Below are 20,343 nucleotides of genomic sequence, written 5' to 3'. Positions count from 1 at the left end.
CAGTCAATACACCAGTAAATGAACTCGGGTGGGTGTGGTAGCTGGTAGCTGTTCTTGATAAAAGAACAAATAGAGTGGTTGATACTCATTGTAATAAGTGTTTAGTGCTCCTGTAGGTCTATAAGTGTATCTGCTAAATTGGATAATAATGATAATAAATGTGTAGTATATATTTATGTTTAGGTATGTAGGCTATTAAGGATATTGTGCCCCTTACCCCCCCCCCCCACCCCTTCTTTTCTATCTTTATCTCTATCTGCATTTTTCCTTTCAGCTTCCTGATGATAATGGGACAAATTGAGAAAGTGTGTTGCAAAAAGCTATGCAGATGAATCAGAAGCATCAGAGGAAACACATCCCTTACCCCGTAATGATCAGCCAAACGACAATTTTTTGCTGCAGATGCACAGACGTATTAAATGTGCATGAAATTCAGTAGGTTAATTCATTAGGTTGGTGAATACTCGGATTTGCTGTGGGATTCACAGGGCTGGAACCCACTGTTGGAGGCAGTGCACTTTGTGCATCTGACACAAGCCCTTTGCACCAGACTCCAGATGCTTGCCTTGATTCTGGGGCCTGAAGTCTGGGAACTTAGGTCATTTGTTGTCATCATTTTGTGGGAGTGCTGCTGTTACTCAAACAGCTTGAAGAGGTGTGCTGTCCTGCAGGAACCTGTCCCTTCAGAATGAACAAATGAGCCTGCAGGAAAGACAACAGTTCCCATCAGAGTACTGTCGAGGCATGCAGTCAGGTTGCCATCAGTCCAAGGAGTTCTACAGTGACCAGACAGTCCTGCCTATGACATCACACTTGAGCCTTCCCACTGGTCCACTCTACATTACAATAAGTGTATCCTTTTGCATCATAGACTCCTGTGGTCAGGTGTTAGATTGGTCTTCTTTTCAATGGAAATACTCTCTGTAGTCCTGTTGAATGAAAAACGAGAGTGCGTTGCCTTATAACAGCCCTAAAGTTGTGTAACCCAGGAAGGGGAGGGGAGGGGAGGGGAGGGGAGGGGGGAAACTCCTCACAGACTCTGTACCAGGAAGTGCGTAGCACAGGGAGAGACTGTTCACATTCAAATGGGATTCCTTGTCTGTGTAGAGAATCTAGTCAGACAGGCTGGACTGGGCAATGCAGGTTGGGTAGAGCGAATAGCATTTAGTTTCCAGAGCGCTTTGTTGCTGGGAGGTTTCGGACCCCATTGCCATTCATAGATGTGCATGCAGACATTAGCATCAGACATACTCACAAACCCCTGTGCTAACTTGTTGCATGCAACAGACAAAACAGACACACAGACAGACACACGCACACACACACACAGGAACCAAGTTACCGTGGTGCAACAACAGCAATAATTTAAACATTGCTCTTTTATTGGTATATAATAGCATATAATTACAAATAACAACATATATTTACTAAAAAAATATAATAAGGACAGCAATATACATAATGATGTTAAGAACAATTGTCATTTCTGCTTTTTCTCATTTCCAATAGATACTATTGTTTATTTTTCCCACGGCAGACTTCTTTTTTGTATAAATGTGATTGTTATTAGTACAGAAGCTCCATTGTCTGAAACAAATGTACATGGAGGGCCTCTAGGGCTAGTATTCAGGACAGTCCGCAGCCAATCTGTTGTGTACTCCACTACTTGGCCAATCACAATGAACTCCAGAAACGCAACAGTAATACTTATGATTCAGAAAGCAGTGAAGCCGGGAAGGCGTTACTGTCAGGTAGACCTGCATTTTGCAGGAGTCAACGTAGGAGAAAGGTAGCAGGCAGAGGCCGGTTTAGAATTATGCCGATTGTTAAATTATGTACATTCGTGTGAAAATCTACGGCAAATAATAATTCTCCAGGTCGTTTTTTGGATTTGTATCAAAAGAAAAAGGCGAAGTGCAAAAATGACTTCGGAGTTAATAATACGTACACACACCTTAATGTCCTGATAAGAGTTCATGTTGAAGGAGAACGAGGTGGGGGAGGAGGAAGGAAGAGGTGGAGGCTACGTTCAGGTAGTCCAACAGAAGTGTGGAATTTGGTTCCGTAGAGCTATTCTGAAAACGGCGGAGAAATACATGCAGAAAACTAAAGCTCTAACAGAAAACGAACTGTAAATACCAGTATGCTCATGGAAGTGTCCGGGAAAGAATTTAGACAATTCCAAATCTAATGAAAATGTGAAAGACGGATAGAAGACAACTGGAGAACGTATGCTATGCAGGGCTGGAATAAATGCATTTTGATGGGTTTTCATTGATAAATGGAAAGACATAATTCGACGTTTGGGTTTGCGGGAAGATTTCGCGGTGAACATTGAAGCGAGAAAACAGCGGGTGCTAGCCGGAGGTTGTTTTGTCAAAGGTAAGTATCGACCACTTCACCTGTGACAAAGCAGTGGTGTCGGCACAAGACAGGAAGAACGTGCGACAGGTAGATTTGTTCGAAAGATTTAGCAGTTAACAAAAACATTTCAAATGTAACCAACCTAAACACATTTACTAACAAAAATTTAAAGTTGTTTAAATCGGAAACACGCAAAGCAATTCCCTAGATGTGTTATTAAAATGGTATGGTATCATTTTTCCTCGTCATTATGGTTTCACTTACTGAAGATTTATCCACTCTATAAACATATGGAGGTGAACGCGATGCAATGCGTATTATATTGTATCATAAAACTGCCCATTTAAAAGGGTATATTAACGTATATTTCTACATGCACAAACTGGGGCATGCCTATCGTATGAGAGCAAAACGGAAAAGCATAAAAATTAACCAGGCTGGTATGTCTGTAGTTATACGTGGCCCGTTGCCATAACAGTCAAGGGAGTAAAGTATTTGTCTTGTGGACAAACATTATTAATCACGTTGGTATAAAATCAAAGTAAACTGTTGCAGACACATCACTTTTATAAGGTCAGGAGTACTCTGGACCTACTTTCTATGGGTCAGCAGCCCTAAGCGGAACATAATCTGTTGACGTGAAGTTTAATATTTTCAGCGACTTTATGAAATGTGGTGGCCACATAATTGTCACTATGACAACATTGGCATCAAAAGATGGTCAGTCACGTGGTTGATGGAAATACTTAAGAGTCACACTTGGTGACTCAGTAAATTAGTAATGACTCCTTACTGATAGAGAAAGTTCTTACCGGTTAACAAACCGGTAATCCAATCGTGTGTAAACAACATTACTAATTAATCAGTCATAATGTCTTTAGTAAGAAGCATTGTGCCGTTAGACAAAAACCTGCGCATTGAACAAAAGAACTGTGTTTTGGTACAATGACAGGCAGGTGTGCAACGTATACAAAGTTCAGTAACGCTCGAAGGGTGTCACCACTGAGAGAAACTAAATAACTGACATTTCTTAGGAATCACTCTACCTGTACATTCTATCTGTTCATCACCGATAATCTCTTTTCGCTTTCGATGGATTTAAAGTCTACTGCACTTACTGTTATGACGCTGCAGTGTGCAAAACTGTACATTAAACTGGTGAAGTAGCATAGTAACCTTGCACAAACAGTAAAGCACTTTAATTTACAAATTTATGCTACATATTCTAATTGTACATTTAAATGTATGTAAACAAAATAACCGATTTTGGTGTCGATTCTGCGCCTGCAGCATGTACAGAGCCACGGGAGAAAAACACATTTGCCTGTATGGGGGTGCAGAATTCAGATGTGTACCTAGAAAGAGTGTGACACTTCATTGTTTGACAGAAAGGACACACCTTGCAGGTTTCGTTAATGAATTCCAACGAAGGGCTGAGTCGGAGACCACACTGCTTGTGGGTCAGTGGAACAGGCTGACATCTGAATTTTTTGAAGGGGCCAGTTGAAGGGAAAAGGCTGTGATTTCTAATCATCAGAACTCCCACAGCCTAAGCTACCTCAATATTTTCTCATTAATGTACCCATGTAGCAGAGTAGGCCTATGCTAGTAGTCTGATTGAGTCTTTCTAGCATTGTTTGTAGGGATGGGACAATAAATCGAAATTCGATATATCGCGATCCAAAAAATTGCGATCAATTTTTTAAGTCATAAAATGATATCCCGATATTTGCTACTTTGTATTGTACCCTAATCTTGCCTACTGATGCGCTAATAACTAGTTAGTACAAGTAGAGCTTTATTTGCAATGCATATGTCAAGTTCACTTGTCTCTCGTTGCCCATTCACAACCCAGAAATATCTTTTCATTGTTGCTTTTGGTCCGAGCTAACTTTAGCCAAAGATAGTCTTTGCCTTACCTATCATACTGGACTGTATCACCACCACGCCATTAGCAACGTATTTACAAGTAGCTAATGAAGTCCCTACAATGCCTCGACTAGTAGGCCTAGGTAGCTATTGTTTATTTCAGTTGCTGATTTGCAGGACCAAAGATACTGTAGCCTATGATGTAGGCTACTTCTAGCCAAAAACGAACTTTATGTTGACACGTGATTGAGTTAAACAAAACTAATTTATTCTCGTTAATGCAAAAACAAATAGGGTAGGCCTACATAGTAGAAACAAATATAATAAATTTATACTTTGTTACTTGTTTCTTCCTTAAATTTGTAATTCGACAGGGTAAGAAAACCGTGCAGCTCCACTATAAACAAAACAGAAAATACCGACAAATTTGCTACATTGCTTTAGGCCTACCACATCAAACAACAGCCGCGTCTTTCTCTTAAAGTGACATGCGCCAATCATGTAAACAATCTAAATATAAGGGTATTGCAATAAGCACTGTTACTTAGGAACACTGTATTCAAATTACATGTAAGTACTTATTTTAATACATATTCTGATATCAAACAACATGGATTTGGCGCTTACAGAGACTGGTCGCAAGGGTGCGAGTGTATCAATATTTAATTTCACACGAAATAATTTTTAATCGCAAATGCGAGCAAAACTGTCGCACTGTACAGCCCTGATATGTATACACATACAGTGTGTGAGTGTGACCTTCCAATTGAACATACAAAATTCAGGCTCTGGGACTGCTGGACCCCTGGTGTGAATTCTAACCTTAGGCCTCTTCTGCTCTTGCATCTCCTGCTCTTGCATCTCCTCTCCTGTCTGTTGCCTTTTCTCTGCTGTTTTCTGCATTTTACACATTATGTAACAACCAAAGCTGCCAAATGTGTTATAGCAGAGGTCTCTGCAAGCTTTTATTTTTCAGGACAATTTTATCTTTGTGGATAGCTGAGAGATACTGGTTTCCATCCACTGGATTAGCCTAAATGTAGACAACTATTATTGAATGTTTATTTTACTTGTAATTTTGTTGTATTTATTCATTCGAATGAGTATTTATTATGCATTTTGCTTGGCTAAAAATTAAGTATCAATACTGGATATTCATACTTTGTCACTGAACAGTTATTAGGCTCCATCGAATTGTGGTGATATCAAATTGCGAACCTCATATCATATATCGAACCGAATCGTGAGATAACTATATTGTCCCATCCCTAATTGTTTGGGTTGTAAAGCACTTGGAAGTTTAACCAACCCCCACTCAAAGTAAACTGAGGCTTATGTAGGCTCCCGACAGGCATTGTGATAAAATTGCTGTGGAAGTAGCAACTAAATCAGTCCAAGGTAAACTGGTTGTATGAGTCAGAGTACCTATGGGACTGCTGTGGTACATGCACTGATATGTTTTGTTTTCATCGACCTACTACTCAGTCTAGACCCCCACCCCCATAGCTCAGTTACCCTGGACAACCACATCAGTACATGATCAATTTTGTGTTTCTCAGCAGTTTACAGTATAGATACATAACAAGCAGAAGCAGATGCTATGTAGCCTAACCTTTGGCCTGCTCTGGGTTTGGAGTGACCTGCCTGTAACATAGACTTGGGTTTCAATTACAGTTGCGGAGGCTTCCTTTTTAAACAGCTGATTTTCACACTCACAGAAGCTCTAGTGCAGCACAGGGAAAATGACACTAATCAGTGAACTGTGATTAGTCAGAAAACTGCACTTGAATAAATATTTAAAAAGGACCTAGGCAAACCCACTTGAGCGATAACTACTGTGAACCAAAGAAAGTGCAGTGTAATGTCACTGCCATAGATTACAGTGACAGGGTTGTAAGAGAACCCTTTAAGAGTACGCCCTGGCGTTTGAAATCACAGCAGTAGAATTCAGTGACTGTGTACTATCATCAGTATAGTACAATATAGTGACCAGAAGCAGTATAAAGAGACCAGGCTTTACCGCCAGTGTAGTAGAGCATAGTCACTGTACTGTAGTATCAGCTCCACAAATTTTAGTGTCTGGACTACAACGTCTCCTCTGTAGAACTGACCACAATTACAGACAATACCTGGAAAAACCTGGATAATGAGTATTTAGTGAAAGGTGCTGTGGGTAATTATGTGAGGACAGAGGAGTATAGTGACTGCGGCCTGTTTGTGTTCTCATATTTAGACACAGCAGTAACTTGCCTCTGGTGCTGGGGGAACGATCCGCGGTGTGTTTAGGTATGTTTTGCGTGTCAGGTGGGTGTGGGTTTGGGTGTAGTCTCTCCAGGTCTGTATTTTTATATCAGCCTCGTTCGTGCCTGGGCAGGCCCCCCATGTCACCCTCATGCATGTCTGTCTGTGCATCTGCCAGAACATGCATGCTTGTATTGAGCTGCCTAATTGAGGGCAGGTTTGTCTTGGAGACTGTGTGGGAATGTAATGGAATCTACCTGAATAGTTAGCTGTGGAATGCAGAATTCCTTTCTCTGTTCCTGCTGATAATGCAGAGAGCAACAGGTTTATGACTGCAATCACCGGAGAAGGAAGTAGATGCATGTTGTGGTGCGCAAATCTGGCAAACAGGTTCAATCGACGATGGACACAATGATTGGCTTGTGGCATTGGTTCCACCCCTTTTGTGATGTTTCTGTATCACTAAGCAGGAAGTGGTCTGTTAGCAATTAGCACATAAAGGCCTTTAGTCCTGTAAGCATTATAACCTTGTTGCTTTGAAAATGAATTGCCTTCAGTGATATTTGCAGCTGAAAAATGAGAGTCTTGATTAATCAGAGTAACTGCATGTGGTATAGTGCATCTGAAATTAGCTGTAAAAATGCCATTGTACAAAACATAATATGGGTTGAGTCACATGATTTTTATCATTTGCATCTGGGTGCCCTGTCATGATGAGTGTGTCAGTGCTGTAGGTGTGAACCTGCTCAACTGGTAGAGCAAACCCACCCCCCCACCCCCACCCAGACATAGATAGGCATTTATAGCATACAGTCATGTACACACAGGATAATGTCATTTGTTTCAAATTAAATGCTGTAGGGGGCTTCCCCAGTGGCCAGGTCAGCAAGGGGCTTGTCCCTGTGGCCCAGGTTCGAGTCCAGTTGTGTCATCAGCAATGACTGGGAGCCCACAGCAAACTGGCCTCATTTCACTGGGGTAAGGGTGGGTTGGTCAGGCAGGGTTTCCTCTCCCCACTGCTCTCAGGCACACTGCAACCTGGTTGGCACCTGTTAGCCATTCAGATGATAAAGGTGAAGACATGCCTATCCTCCAGTCAGGGTTTGCTTCACAGTGTTGCACTGTGGGACTTGTGGTACAATTGAATTCACTGTCCCAAGTACTCCTGCATGTGCACAGAGACAATCGCTGTGAGATTAGCCCAACGTGCAATTGGTGATTCCAAAATTTGGCTAGAAAAAATGAGTAAAGCTCATATAAACAATGCAGGGACCTGATGTGAAATGCTTGACAGTCCAGTTACATCAACCCACTTTACCTGAGTGCTTCATTTAGTGATGCTCGGTCTGTTTCTCCATCCCTCTCTCTTTCAGCCTCTCTCCCTTTCCATAGATACATCTGTCCATTTTGCTCCCTCTCCCTCTCCTGCCACATCATCATTCTTCCTCCTTCTCTCTTTTTATTTATCTTTCTTTTAATTATTACATCACTATCATGGCTGTGTTCTCCATCTCTCCGTCACCCCTCCTCCTGTGTCTAATGGCACTAGTTTGCTTAAGGTTTTTACAACAGTTTTAACTTCCTTTTACTGCTGAGTAAATATAGTTTAATAATTTGCAAAGGTATACTAAGTACCTTCAACCGTATATATTTTCATTAGCTCCTGTCAAGTTATACAAATTGCATTTTTCATTTTCTAATATAATGACCAAGCAAGAGCACCATTTGACAAAGAGAGGTGGACAATAACTGTTTTCACAGATTTCACTCAGCTGAAAGGCGATTTCACAGCAAATTGACACCAATACCAACAGTATGTAAGCCAACCCTTCATGTTACAGCTGCTTGGTCCTCAGCCAAGGTGAGTCAGTCAGAAGTAGAAAAACAAAAAACATCATAAAATCCATAAAATGTCATGCTGTTTGTATTAAATGTGGTCTCTCCAAACCCAGAATAATAAAAGCACGACCAGCAGGATATCTTTCTTATTCATCAAATAGCTAGCGAGCAAAAGCACCCATGTGGTGGGCAATCTTATTAATTTATTTACAAAGGCAACAGAGGTGGGAAGTACGCAATATCAAAAAACTCAGTAGGTGTTATAAAGAGGTCAGCAGCACATCAGCCAGAGGTGAGACAGGATCAGCTGAAATTCAGACTGCCATGCTGGGCAGTGGCATGTCAGAATGACACCCAAGGCAGAAGTTACCCATAAGTGCTGATCTAGGACCATATTCCCTGACCACAATTCTAATCTCAACCATTATAAACTACACCACAAAACTGTTTTTAGATCAGCACCTAAGGGCAAATCCAGCCTGGAGCCAGAAAGACACACACGCAGCTAAGGAAGGCCAGTGGAATTGCGCCTTATATACCCTCTGGTGGGTGGGCTGACTGACCACTCCCCCTTTGCTCCTCTGTCCCCTCCCTTCAGTGATGCGGGACCTGACCATGTGATGCTGATGGACCAGGACACACAGTGGCTGTACCAACTCCTGGCGGAGGTCCAGCTGGAGAGGTTCTACCTGCGCGTTCGGGACGGGCTGAACGTGACCCGGATAGAGCACTTTGCTTATGTGAAGGATGCCGACCTCGAGCAGATTGGCATCGGCAAACCCGGTGAGCGGGGGAACGGCCAGACCCTTTCTCTGTCTGTCCACAGGTAGCCTGGGAAGTATCAGGGGGTTCAGCCTGTCTCAGAGCATCAGTACTAAGCTTGGTGTCTGTGCTCTTTCCTATGCAGAGTACATTGAAGTTTGTTCCTATTTGTTCAGATTTACAGTACTGTGGTGCATAAATGTAGAATTAGTGTCTTTCTGCTCAGCTGTGGTGATATGGTGAGAATGCTTTCAGAAAAAGTACCTATCAGTACCACAAAAACAGTACCAAGAAATTACTCATGAGAGCGCTTGATCTTCCAAGCTTACTGCAATGAAAAATGGCTGAAGAATAAAGAAATGACTTGGGTACTGAGATGATTGTAAATGTTGTGTGTGCCTGTGTCTGTGTGTAGGTCAGAGAAGATTATGGGATGCACTCAAACGCTACAAAGCCACCACCCGACCGCGGTCATGGATGGCCAAGGTACAAGATTTAAGCATGGGAAATAAACCAGATGTGTTTCAGCCACCGGCCAATCAGATCACTCCCCATGAAACCCAGATTCTTTAAACATGTTTATCCATTTTGCTCTGTGGCTTGTCATCGGTCTTGAATACCCCTGAAAATGTCATGATTGGGAATACTTTGACCACTTTGAAGGCAGGAGAGTTGACATTTTCAGCATTTGTGTTCCACCTTTTCAGAAGCTGCAGGTATTTTATTTAACTCTGCGCTATTTAATCAATAGTGTGTTTTTAGGCTTTTGTCACTAAGGCCTACTCTGCAGGGCATGAGAAACTATGGTGAATGAGGGAATGGGTCGCATTTAAGGGATGATCAAAGAGCTACTTTAAGCAACAGACTCTTCCTTTTTCACCCATTCTACGCCCACACCCTCTTTCGTATTGCCCATAATGTCTTCTATGTCCTTATTGACATGTTTTTGAAGCGGGCCACTTAGCACATCAGAAATTCTAATGACACAGATATGTCATAAATGCTTAAATGCTTTAAGGTCTGTAAACAATCACCTCTACATCACAGTAATTTATTCTAAAACAATCCAAGCACAGTGTGGCAGTTTGGAACCTTTGCACATTTGCTTAAAATAGCAGTTAGAGTTATTATGTTTGGAATGAAACTCCAGGGAAAGTGTTTAATGGGCTGTATAAAGCATGAATCAGCCTCACAAGGGCTATTTGAATGGTGAGTTTTTGGCATTGCCAAAATCAAGCCAGTTACTATTCCTGGGGATCATGTTCAAAGGTATATTGACTTTTTCCAATGTAAACAAATTTATTTCAGCGTCAACTTTGATATACTGTACAGTTCATGTTTAATGATAACTATATACTATGGCCCTTGGTGCCAAAGAGGCTTGCAATTTGTGGACATAGAGGGTATGTGGTTTCTATTGTGAGTGACAGGGAAATGTATTCCACAGGTCTTCAGTGGGCGTGCTCCAGATGGGAGCGACCAATGGGGTGGTGCGGGACAGGGACAGGACACAGGGCGGTCCCTCACCTGTCTCATCCAGGACAGTGAGCTGTCACTGGGGGAGAAGCTGGGCTCTGGGTCTTTTGGCGTGGTGCGCAGGGGCGAGTGGCATACCCCCACGGGGCGTGTGGTGAGTGCTAACGCTGGGGTGTGAAACAAGTTAATTCAATGAACCATCCAATAGGGGAAAATGCTATTATCCAGTTGAGCTGCTGATATACATTCAGATATTTAAGATTTGACATGCCATTGCCACTGCATATACTGATTGTACAGCAAACCATTCTATACAGACTATGTATTAGCTCACATAGCTGCATGGAGAGAAATAGTATATATATATATAGTGTGTATATATAGAGAAATAGTGTGTATATATAGAGAAATAGTGTGTGTATATATATATATATATATATATATATATATATATATATATATATATATATATACTCATGCAAATTTTATCATCATTGTATAGGATTATTTTTATTGGATTAGTAAATGGTGAATTGATGTCCATTCTCTCCATTCCTGCCACCTATTCCATTTCTCTTTTTCACTCTATCCCTCCCTCCTGCCCTCTCTCCTCCTCTTCCTCCTTCCCTCTGTCTTCCTCCTCCCCTCTGTCTGTCTCTCCTTCACCCCTCTCCCTCTCTCCGGCTGCTCCCGTCCCCCATCCCCCTCACAGTTGCAGGTAGCAGTGAAGTCCCTGAGGAGCAGCCTCTCTCGGCAGACAGACACGCTCACCGACTTCCTCCAGGAGGTGACAGTCATGCAGTCACTGGACCACCCCAACATCATCCGCCTGTACGGCGTGGTGCTCACCCAGCCCTTGAAGATGGTAACCCTCACCGGTCGCCTTTACACCCTCCTCGGTTTCAGGGGGAAGTGGAAACAGCATCCGCTTTGAGTGAAAATTAAAATATAAAAACAATGAAATCAGTTGTAGAAATCACAACAGATGCACCTCTTCAAAGTGTAGGAGACACTTTATTATCAAAGCATGAAAAATACAGTGATTCAAGTGAGGTAGATTTAAGTGCAAAATAAGGCCAGAGCACCATTTGATAGCATGTCACTTGGTTAGGTTTTCAAAGTGTCTCACACTCAGATTATTTCTGTTAGCCTTTCATTGTGGCTTTGACTTGATTGTCACCATTTTTGTGTTCTGTGATGTGGGAGAGTACTTCTTGTACACCACTCTCCCGCTCACTCCCACCAACCTGTGACCCCTGACCTCTGACCTCTGACCTCTGACCTCTGACCTCTCACTCAGGTGACAGAGCTGGCGCAGCTGGGCTCCCTGTATGACACGCTTCGGGCGCGGACGGGCGAGTACCCGCTGTCCCGCCTCTGGCTCTTTAGCACGCAGATCGCGGCGGGAATGGAGTACCTGGAGAGCCGGCGCTTCATCCACCGCGACCTGGCGGCGCGCAACGTGCTGCTGGCTGCCCGCGAGCTCGTCAAGATCGGCGACTTCGGCCTCATGCGGGGCCTGGACCAGGACAGGGACCATTACGTCATGACCGCCCACCGGAGGATCCCGTTCGCATGGTGAGCTAGAGACACAGGGGGAGTGGGGGCGGTCTCAGCAGTGTTTAGGGAGAGATCTGAGTTTATATGGGAAGAACTTGACATTTTCAGGTACAATGCTTCTCAACAGATGTGAGTTTCTATGAGGGTTAAACCTGGTGTTTAAGGAGAGATGTGCATTTATCTGTGGTTTTATTTTTAGGATAAACATTTTTACCCTGGTGCTTTGGGGTACAGTGCTTTGGGAGAAATCTGGTTTTGTATGAGAGTTTAATCTGGCAGTAATATTGTCAGTGAAGGATGCCTGCTGCTTGTCTGCTTCTGTTAGTGTTGTTGGTTTTCTGAGATTATTTGTGTGTGTCTCTTCTTGATTCGTGACTTGCCTCTCTCTCTCTCTCTCGCTTTCTCCCACCAGGTGTGCTCCAGAGTGTTTGCGGGTGGGCACCTTCTCGCACTCCTCTGATGTGTGGATGTTTGGTGTCACACTGTGGGAGATGTTCACCTACTGTCAAGAGCCATGGCTGGGGATGTCAGGTCGACAGGTAAACGCTCATCTGCATGTGTGCACGTCTGACTGGGTCTGACTGCCTCTTTGTGTATATGTCTGTGTGTGTGTGTGTGTGAGTGTATGCATGTGTGAAAGCATATGTTTGCATGCCTGCAAATGCATGTTGGTGTGCGTGCATGTGCACCTGCATATCAGACATCACATGTGAGCTCTCCTGCGTTCTTACTGCTCTCCGCGTCTCAGTTCTCCGATGGCTCTCCTTCATCCTGTGCTCCTCCCCCTCAGATCCTGTGGCGTGTGGAGCGGGAAGGGGAGCGCTTGGAGAGGCCCCTGGACTGTCCCCAGGAGATGTACAGCGTGATGCGGAAGTGCTGGGCCATCAGCCCCTCTGACCGGCCCTCCTTCTCCAAGCTCACCACGCTGGTGGCAGAGGTACAACATGCCAGCCACACCAGCCCCCTCCACCGACACTCAGGCCACAGATATCCATTTCATACTCATATCCACCAAACCGTAAATACCCATTTCATACTCATATCCACCAGCCAGGGCTGTAGTACTCGAGTCCGATCTTGGACTCAATTCCAGACTCCAGATGTTTTTTTCTATTATCTGGGACTTGTCTTGGTCTCGTTGGTATTTGCACTTGGACTTGTCTCGGTCTTTGGTCTCGCCAAATATTCTAGTTGGTCTCAACCGAGTCCAGCTGCCTTTAATATATATGTTGTTTTTTTTCTCTAGTAGCTCCTCCTTCAAAATAAAATCAGTGATTAACCCTTTCGCGCGTACGGTCACACTGATGTGATCAGCCGTTTAGCGCGTATAAGGTGCGATTAGAACACTAGACTGGAAAAATTCTAGCTAATTTTAGCTTTGAGGAAACAACGATTTAACATAAAAAATATAGCAAATGCAGCGGTGAAAACTAGGAGAAGCTTAAAACGCTAATGAAAACATAACGAACCATATATGCTACATAGCATAAAATAAGTTACATGCGAAAAGGTTAAGTAAGGTTGTTCAGAAAACAGGCATTGGTTTAATTAATTCAACATCCATCTAAAACGGGCATTGACATTGACATCAGCTTTATGTGACTTTTAAGTGAAATGGCTATACTTAAAGTAAATAATATGGCCTAATTTGATCCTACAGTGTTGTTACACTGCACTTGCTTTTTGATCATTACAAATAATAGTGCAAAATGATCATCTTAAAACAGATATACTGTGTCTCTAGCACCACACAAAAATTATAAACAGGTAAGTAAGTGGTCTTGAAGATGATTCTTTTTTTTCTGTCTCGGTCTTGACTCTCTCTCTCTCTCATTGAACTCAAACCTCTTTGGACTCGGTCTTGACTAGTCCTGGTCTTGGACTTGTCTTGGACTCGACAAAGGTGGTCTTGACTACAGCTCTGCCACCAGGGCACAGACATCCATTTCATCGTTATATCCACCAAACCACAAATATCCATTTCATGCTGGTATCCGCCAAGCCACAGATATCCATTTCATGCTCATATCCACCATGCCACAGAAATCCATTTCATGGTCATATCCACCAAACCGCAGAAATCCATTTCATGCTGGTATCCGCCAAGCCACAGAAATTCAGAAATTATGAAATCAGTTGTTCATATCTGTATTTCACTGAAAATGAAAGTATGTTTTACTGTAACCAAGCAGTTGAAATCATATAGGAAGTCAATGGAATGATGTCTTTTACACTGGCATTTCATTTGGCATAAGATTCTTCTTAAAATTAAAGTGGAATCTACAGCTATTGCCAGGCACATTCTCTGAACATTGAAAGATGAATGTTGCTGCATGTTCTTGCGTTTCCAAAGAAGCATCAATTCCTTTTCCCTCTGCTAGGCCCAGCCAATGGAGGTGCGTGCTTTGAGGGACTTTGCTGAACCCCGAAAACTGACCCTGCAGACGAATGATGTGGTGACCGTCATAGATCACAGGTGGGAGAGAGGGACGAAGGGAGGGATGGGGGGGGGGGGGGGGCGGGCGCTGCATTATCGTGACATACCCAGCCACTCTCTCTGTACCTGAATGACATTGACTATAATCTTTGTGAACCAAATCCCCGCATTCTTTTCACCCTCCCTGTGATGCCTGGAGAGGGGCTACAGTGGAACCTTCAATAAAGGAGGCGTGTCAGGACTGAGATTAGAAACAAAGGTGATGCCAGCAGTCTGCTGCCAGCGGCCCTGAATGGCAGCAGCTCTGCAAGTCTTCAAAGGCTTTTTAAACCCTCCAAGTCCTACAGACTCTCTTTAGGGGCAGGGCTTTAGCCCTGAAAGGCTGATTTTCATTTTACCTCAAGACTTATGATTGACTCTGACATCAGCTCGCCTGCTGTTTCAGGTGTAATATAGCTGGCAAAGGTCATTTTAAGGAATGTCATTAAAGGACTCTGGTCCTCCAGGACTGGCATTACCCAACACTTAAAGGAGCACTAAAGTACAAAGGAAATGTTTGAAGTTCTTCCTCAGTTTACAGTTCACTGGGTGTCCAAAAGAAGTGCATAAAAACATCCCAGGAGTAAAGAATTTGCCCTTTCAATTCTTACTCACTGTAATGTAGTCTAAATTTTACTTCATTCTGTGTGTCTCTTTTAAGTTTGTGACTTCACCTGGTCTGGCTGCATCTCTCTCTCTCCCTCATAAAACCCACACTGTTTTGTCCTGCAGTCTGGAGCTGTGCGAATGGAGAGGCCAGAACCAGAGGACCCTGAGCATTGGCTTATTCCCTGCCAGCCTGGCCGCGCCTATCCTACCTGGCCCTGGCCCTGGCCCTGCCCCCGGCCCTGCCCCCGGCTCCACCCCCACCTTCATCTCCGCCCCCTTGAAGGGCAGTCTGCAGCACATGGGTCACGGAGACATCCACCCGCAGCGCAGCTGGGGGACCCCTGAGCGCCTGGATGAGTGCGTCACCCCTCTCTGTCACTCTTCTCTGTGTTCTGTCTGTGCTGTTTACTTCACTGTTAGGGAGAGTTTCGAAGGCTGAAGAGGACTTATTTTTAGGATAAGCATTTTAGTCCAGATTTGATTAAGAAAGGGATTTGACTCTCATCTCGTGGTTAAGGCCACATCTCCTAATTAGGGAAACAAAAAACCAAACACTGCAAAAACAGCGTTTATGGTGGTTGGCAGCCCTCCGCTGTTGCTGTGCAGGAGCCTGCTACTCTGTAACTTCACAGTGTCAACGACCTGGGATTCCCTGAAGTGCAGTGCTTGGGGATTTGTGTGTGTGACCTCTGACCTCTGACCTCTCACCAGGACTGCAAACTGGAGGACTCCTGGGGTGGGCAGAGAGAAGGAGAGTTCCAACCTACAGAGAATGGCAGGTCAGGACAGAGAGCAACACATTCTGGCATTGAAAATGGGGAACACCTGTACCGGTCCTCCTGCATTATAGCTGAGACACAGCCATTTTCATTGCCTCTGCTTCTCTTTGTTTTTCTTGAGTGGTTAAGTGTTCACCTATTCAACCTCAATGCGTACATGCTAACCAACTCTAATAAATATTTGGCTGTTTATCTGCTTTTTGATGGTATATTTGCATTGTCCCTTTGAGTGACCTTTGCTCCACTGTTTGTTCCCTGGCACCAAGTAGTGAATAGTGAAAATTATTTGTTTGAAAGCTATGTAGATGTCTTGTTCAGTATTCTATCTGAATGTGTGTTCTTACTTTAAGAAAAGTCACTGATACATAGCAATAGAGTTAGATGAGAATATGAATAATATGATCACAATACCTCTTGTGTAGTGACATGGGGTGGCTGATGGCGACTCTCTGTATCCACAGGCCTTTCTCGAAGTTTTGAGTCGGTCCTCAGCGGGCCCTCACATGGGGGACAGGGCGGAGGGGGCAGGGTGGACCCGCGCAGACTCATGCCCAGACCCCAGCCCCAGCTGATCCAGGACCCGCGGCGGCTCAGCGAGGCCAGCCTCATGCCGCCTCCCCGGCCCCCGCCCCCCAACTTGAAGCGCCTCAAGCCCCAGGTGCAGATCCGTGAGCGCAGGCCCACTTTAAATCAAGCCCCAGGCTTGTGGCCTGTTCCTCAGCTCCCCCAGCAGCAGCCCCAGCAGCAGGCCCTGGGCATCGGCAACCTGGTCAAGATGGCCCACATGGCCCGGTCCACCCCCCAGCTGGACGACTTTGGAGAGAAGGAGAGAGAGAGAGATCGGGAAAGGGAGAGGGACCGAGAGAGATACCCGCCTCAAGTGCAGCAAGATAAGGCAGCCATTATAGCCCAAGTAAGTGTTGTATGTGTGGGTTTAGCAACTTGTTCTGTGTGGGATGAGCTCTCTGGCTGTTTGACAATGCAACTGCTGTTACTGCTGAAGTGTGAAGTGTGCTGACCTGCCCAGGGACCCCCAGCTGCTACACTCTGCTATACTCTGCTGTACCTCTGAGTGTGTGCTACTCTGACTGGCCAGCAGTGCTGAGTTCGCGTGTTCTGATTTGCCAGGTGCAGGAGGCGGTGCACGGAGTAACCAGCGAGGAGGTGCGGAACGCCCTTCGGCACAATGACTGGAACCCTGTCAAAGCTGAACAGCAGCTCAAGGTATGGAGCATAAATCATGTCTGTCAATCACTGAGCACTCCCAGGCATGTGCAGCTCATGCACAGACCCTCATCAATGATCCGTCTGCTTTAGTTTACCCACTTGTTCACGAGCATCGCCCCAGAGCAGGTGCTGTGCAGATCGACTGGTCCCTATGTCAACTGGATGGGCTACTTGTGGAAGTAGATAACATGACCACATCCATACTATATAAAGATCTGTGAATCCATGCACTGTCTGCTCTAAACTGATGCCTGTGATAAAGCAGCAGCTCTTACACATACTGTGTATTCTACATACACAATGAAGACACTGTTGGAGCAGCTCAAGTCACATTGCTTGGGTACTTTGGGGATATCAGATGTCTGGGGAATTTTTTGAGCACGTATGAAGGCCCACCTTCAGGTCAGGGGTCCAGAGCTCCATTTCCTACTGTGCTGCCCCATGAGGAGCTACGGCTTTCACGTCTGTCAGCATGTCGTAATGAGCTTGCAGAACTGATACCCTCTGGCCCTCCCCCTCACCCCCCACCCTCCCTTCGCCCCTCCTATCTCCATCACAGACAGAGCAGCTGTACTTCTTGAGTCTGTGCTCCAGGGAGGACTGCGTTCGAATCCTGTCACGGCACCAGTGGGACCTGCAGGAGGCCAGCCGGTACATGCTGAGGCTGGCACGGGATGCAGACCGAGGAGGAGAAGGGCCAGCTGCCACAGACAGGCGCGGAGTTTGAGGGAGGGGAAAGGGGAGGGGTGTGCGGAGGGTGCGAGCAGATACGACGCTCAGTACGCCATGGAGAGAGACAGACGAAGCAGGACAAGGGGGGCGGACGACAGGGACAGGAAGCCCGCCATGTCCGGCCGTCCAGTCGTCCAGCTCAGATGGCTTTACTGGCAATGAAAGACCCTCTCTCTGCATCTATGTTAATGTCAAACACTCTGGTCCAGTTGTATTTACCTCAGCAACAGCTCCGCCAGGAAGGAATGGCACTGCGTTCTGTGCATGCCAAAGCTGGAGACTCGCAGGCCGCTCTGGGCTTTCCCAGGACCACCTGCTCCAGGCTCTCCAAAGTAAACAGGTGACGTAACCATACAGGTTGCATAACCATACTAAACGCTCTACATATTAATGCACATGTCACAGCAAAACGCATGACTTAAACCAAAATGAGAGGAAGTACTGATATTCTACTTGATACTGCTGGTCATTTGCATTTTGCAATCCCTCAGTTTTTAGGAACATGAAGACGTTTACAATCAGCTGTTGTTTTTTTAGTGAAGCAGCAAATAGAGTTAAATCTTTGCATCTTTGCATTGTCTTCTGATCATAATTTTAACATGTTAAATTCAAATATGTACATAAGGAACATTTGTATTCAGTGAATAAAAGTTAAGTCTTAAAGTACCTAAAGCGGTGTGGTCATATATAGGCTGGGGGACAGGGGTTTAAAGTGCTTGCTTCAGTAACCCTCTTCTGGGAGCTTTGTGTCTGTGGTATATAATCATGCTTTTATATTTGTATCTAAAGCTGTTTATTTGGGAACTCTGCAGCGCGCACACACACATACACACCGGTCCATCCTAACACTGTCTAAAATGGTTCAGTGTTTGCTTTCACTCAAACACTCACGTCCTTTTCTAGAAAAGCAGTGAAATCAATGGTGAGTCAAGGATCTGCTTTTTACAAGTTTTGGCCACTTTGTGTTTTGGCTCCGCAGTTCACTGGACCATGCCGTTGTGGTCAGACCACAAAAAAAAAAAAAAAAAAAAACACACACAGCCGAAGCCAAAGGAAGTCACCTCCTCCCGGCTGCTGATGTAACTGGAGCAGTTTCGGTCCTTAAGCAACGAGCGATGCTCCCCTCTGTCTGACGCCAGAAGGCCTCCACACAGGCCATATATGTGAACGTTTCTTCCTCTCTTTCTTTCTTTCCACTTCTCTCTCCTTCACTCTGCGTTTTTATTGCTGAACTTGACGAGGGGGAAAGTGGGAACCCTCAGAGGCGTGTATCAATTTTTCCAAATCGGCAACAGATGTTTAGATTCTGAAGAGTTTAATTCCCCCCAACCCCCTCTTGATGAGCTAAACGCCAATAGCTGGCCGTTTATCCTGTTTCCATTTCGTACTGCATAGGCTACAATTCTTAGAGTACACACATTTTCCTTTTATTTGTGTAAAAGCCATGCTTCCGACAAAAAAACAAGTTAATAGGAAAGTTAAAAGGAAAAAAACAACCATGGCAGAAATGTGAAACATGCAAAACGCTCTACCAAAGCAGAACTTGGTTCCTTTTTTATTTTAAAAATAACAAATACAGCAAAGATTTGGGGTTACTGACATGCAAAGGAATCTCTATAAGCCAGGTCTGCTCAGCTATGGGCAACATTTTCAACGACGTAAATAAGGTTTTGCATACAGAGCAAGGTTTTCTCTTCCATGACTCCTTCATGCGCCAGAGTCCTTAATTTTTATTCCAATCCATCTCTTAATCATTTCAAAGAGTTTTGACTTGCATTTTTGCCATTCTGTCCTTTCTGAACATTCCTTTACACTTGCACACACAGTCGTACAAAAGAAGTGGTTACAGGAATAGCAAGTCAGTGTAACGCAAACACAACATTACACTGGAACAGGGCATGACAATTTAACAGGATCAAGTCTGAACGTCAGAGTGTGCGACGGTGGTTTTATGGCTAGATTAGTGTGACAGTGAGTGCTTTGGGTGTGTCAGTGGCAGGCAAAGGCACTTCAGTAGCTCTATTGCTCTGCCTTCACAGAGGAAGAGAGGCACATCTGCCTAAGCCGAACCCTGATTTGGGATTTTCCAGGCTGATGATGAGGTCAGCACTGCACTCCGTGACCGCCAGCCCCCCCCCCCCATTTTCCAGTGGCACCATTTCAGGGCCCTCGCGCACACCCATCGCCCTGGGCTGGGGCGGAGTCAGCCGAACGGCAACGGTCCCACAGCAAACATATACACATTAAAACACACCCAAGAAGTAGAAACAGATGCCCTGAGCACTTCTTAAGGTCGCTGACAGGAAAGAGCATTTAACTACAGGCACTTGCTTCTCCTTCAAGATCCTGTTACCACCTTAAGAACCACATTGCAGTTTTCTACATTAGGATGTACAACCCAGCACACTC

At 44.7% G+C, this 20,343-nt stretch overlaps 1 protein-coding gene across 1 annotated transcript; it reads left to right on the top strand.

The window, feature by feature from the left end:
- Positions 1-1,778: 1,778 nt before the first annotated feature.
- tnk1 (tyrosine kinase, non-receptor, 1) lies at positions 1,779-18,471 on the top strand. The gene is made up of 14 exons (XM_036548960.1): positions 1,779-2,382; positions 8,912-9,096; positions 9,491-9,561; positions 10,523-10,705; positions 11,264-11,416; positions 11,852-12,129; positions 12,524-12,650; positions 12,902-13,048; positions 14,493-14,587; positions 15,320-15,553; positions 15,908-15,975; positions 16,437-16,888; positions 17,104-17,199; positions 17,762-18,471. Exons 2-14 carry the CDS (start codon positions 8,934-8,936, stop codon positions 17,927-17,929), a joined length of 2,235 nt encoding a protein of 744 aa, XP_036404853.1. The 5' UTR covers positions 1,779-2,382; positions 8,912-8,933; the 3' UTR covers positions 17,930-18,471.
- Positions 18,472-20,343: the final 1,872 nt, after the last annotated feature.

Source organism: Megalops cyprinoides, chromosome 16, assembly GCF_013368585.1.
Source record: "Megalops cyprinoides isolate fMegCyp1 chromosome 16, fMegCyp1.pri, whole genome shotgun sequence".
NCBI classification, from domain to species: domain Eukaryota; kingdom Metazoa; phylum Chordata; class Actinopteri; order Elopiformes; family Megalopidae; genus Megalops; species Megalops cyprinoides.
Note: the sequence above shows the minus strand (reverse complement) of the source record. Positions and strands in the feature narration are given on the sequence as shown.

Bases quoted from the DNA above. Each gene is read 5' to 3' on its own strand.
- tnk1 (XM_036548960.1), top strand. From the start codon at position 8,934: ATGCTGATGGACCAGGACACACAGTGGCTGTACCAACTCCTGGCGGAG. The intron at 15,976-16,436 runs GTCAGGACAGAG...CTGTATCCACAG, and splicing joins CAACCTACAGAGAATGGCAG to GCCTTTCTCGAAGTTTTGAG. The intron at 16,889-17,103 runs GTAAGTGTTGTA...CTGATTTGCCAG, and splicing joins AGGCAGCCATTATAGCCCAA to GTGCAGGAGGCGGTGCACGG.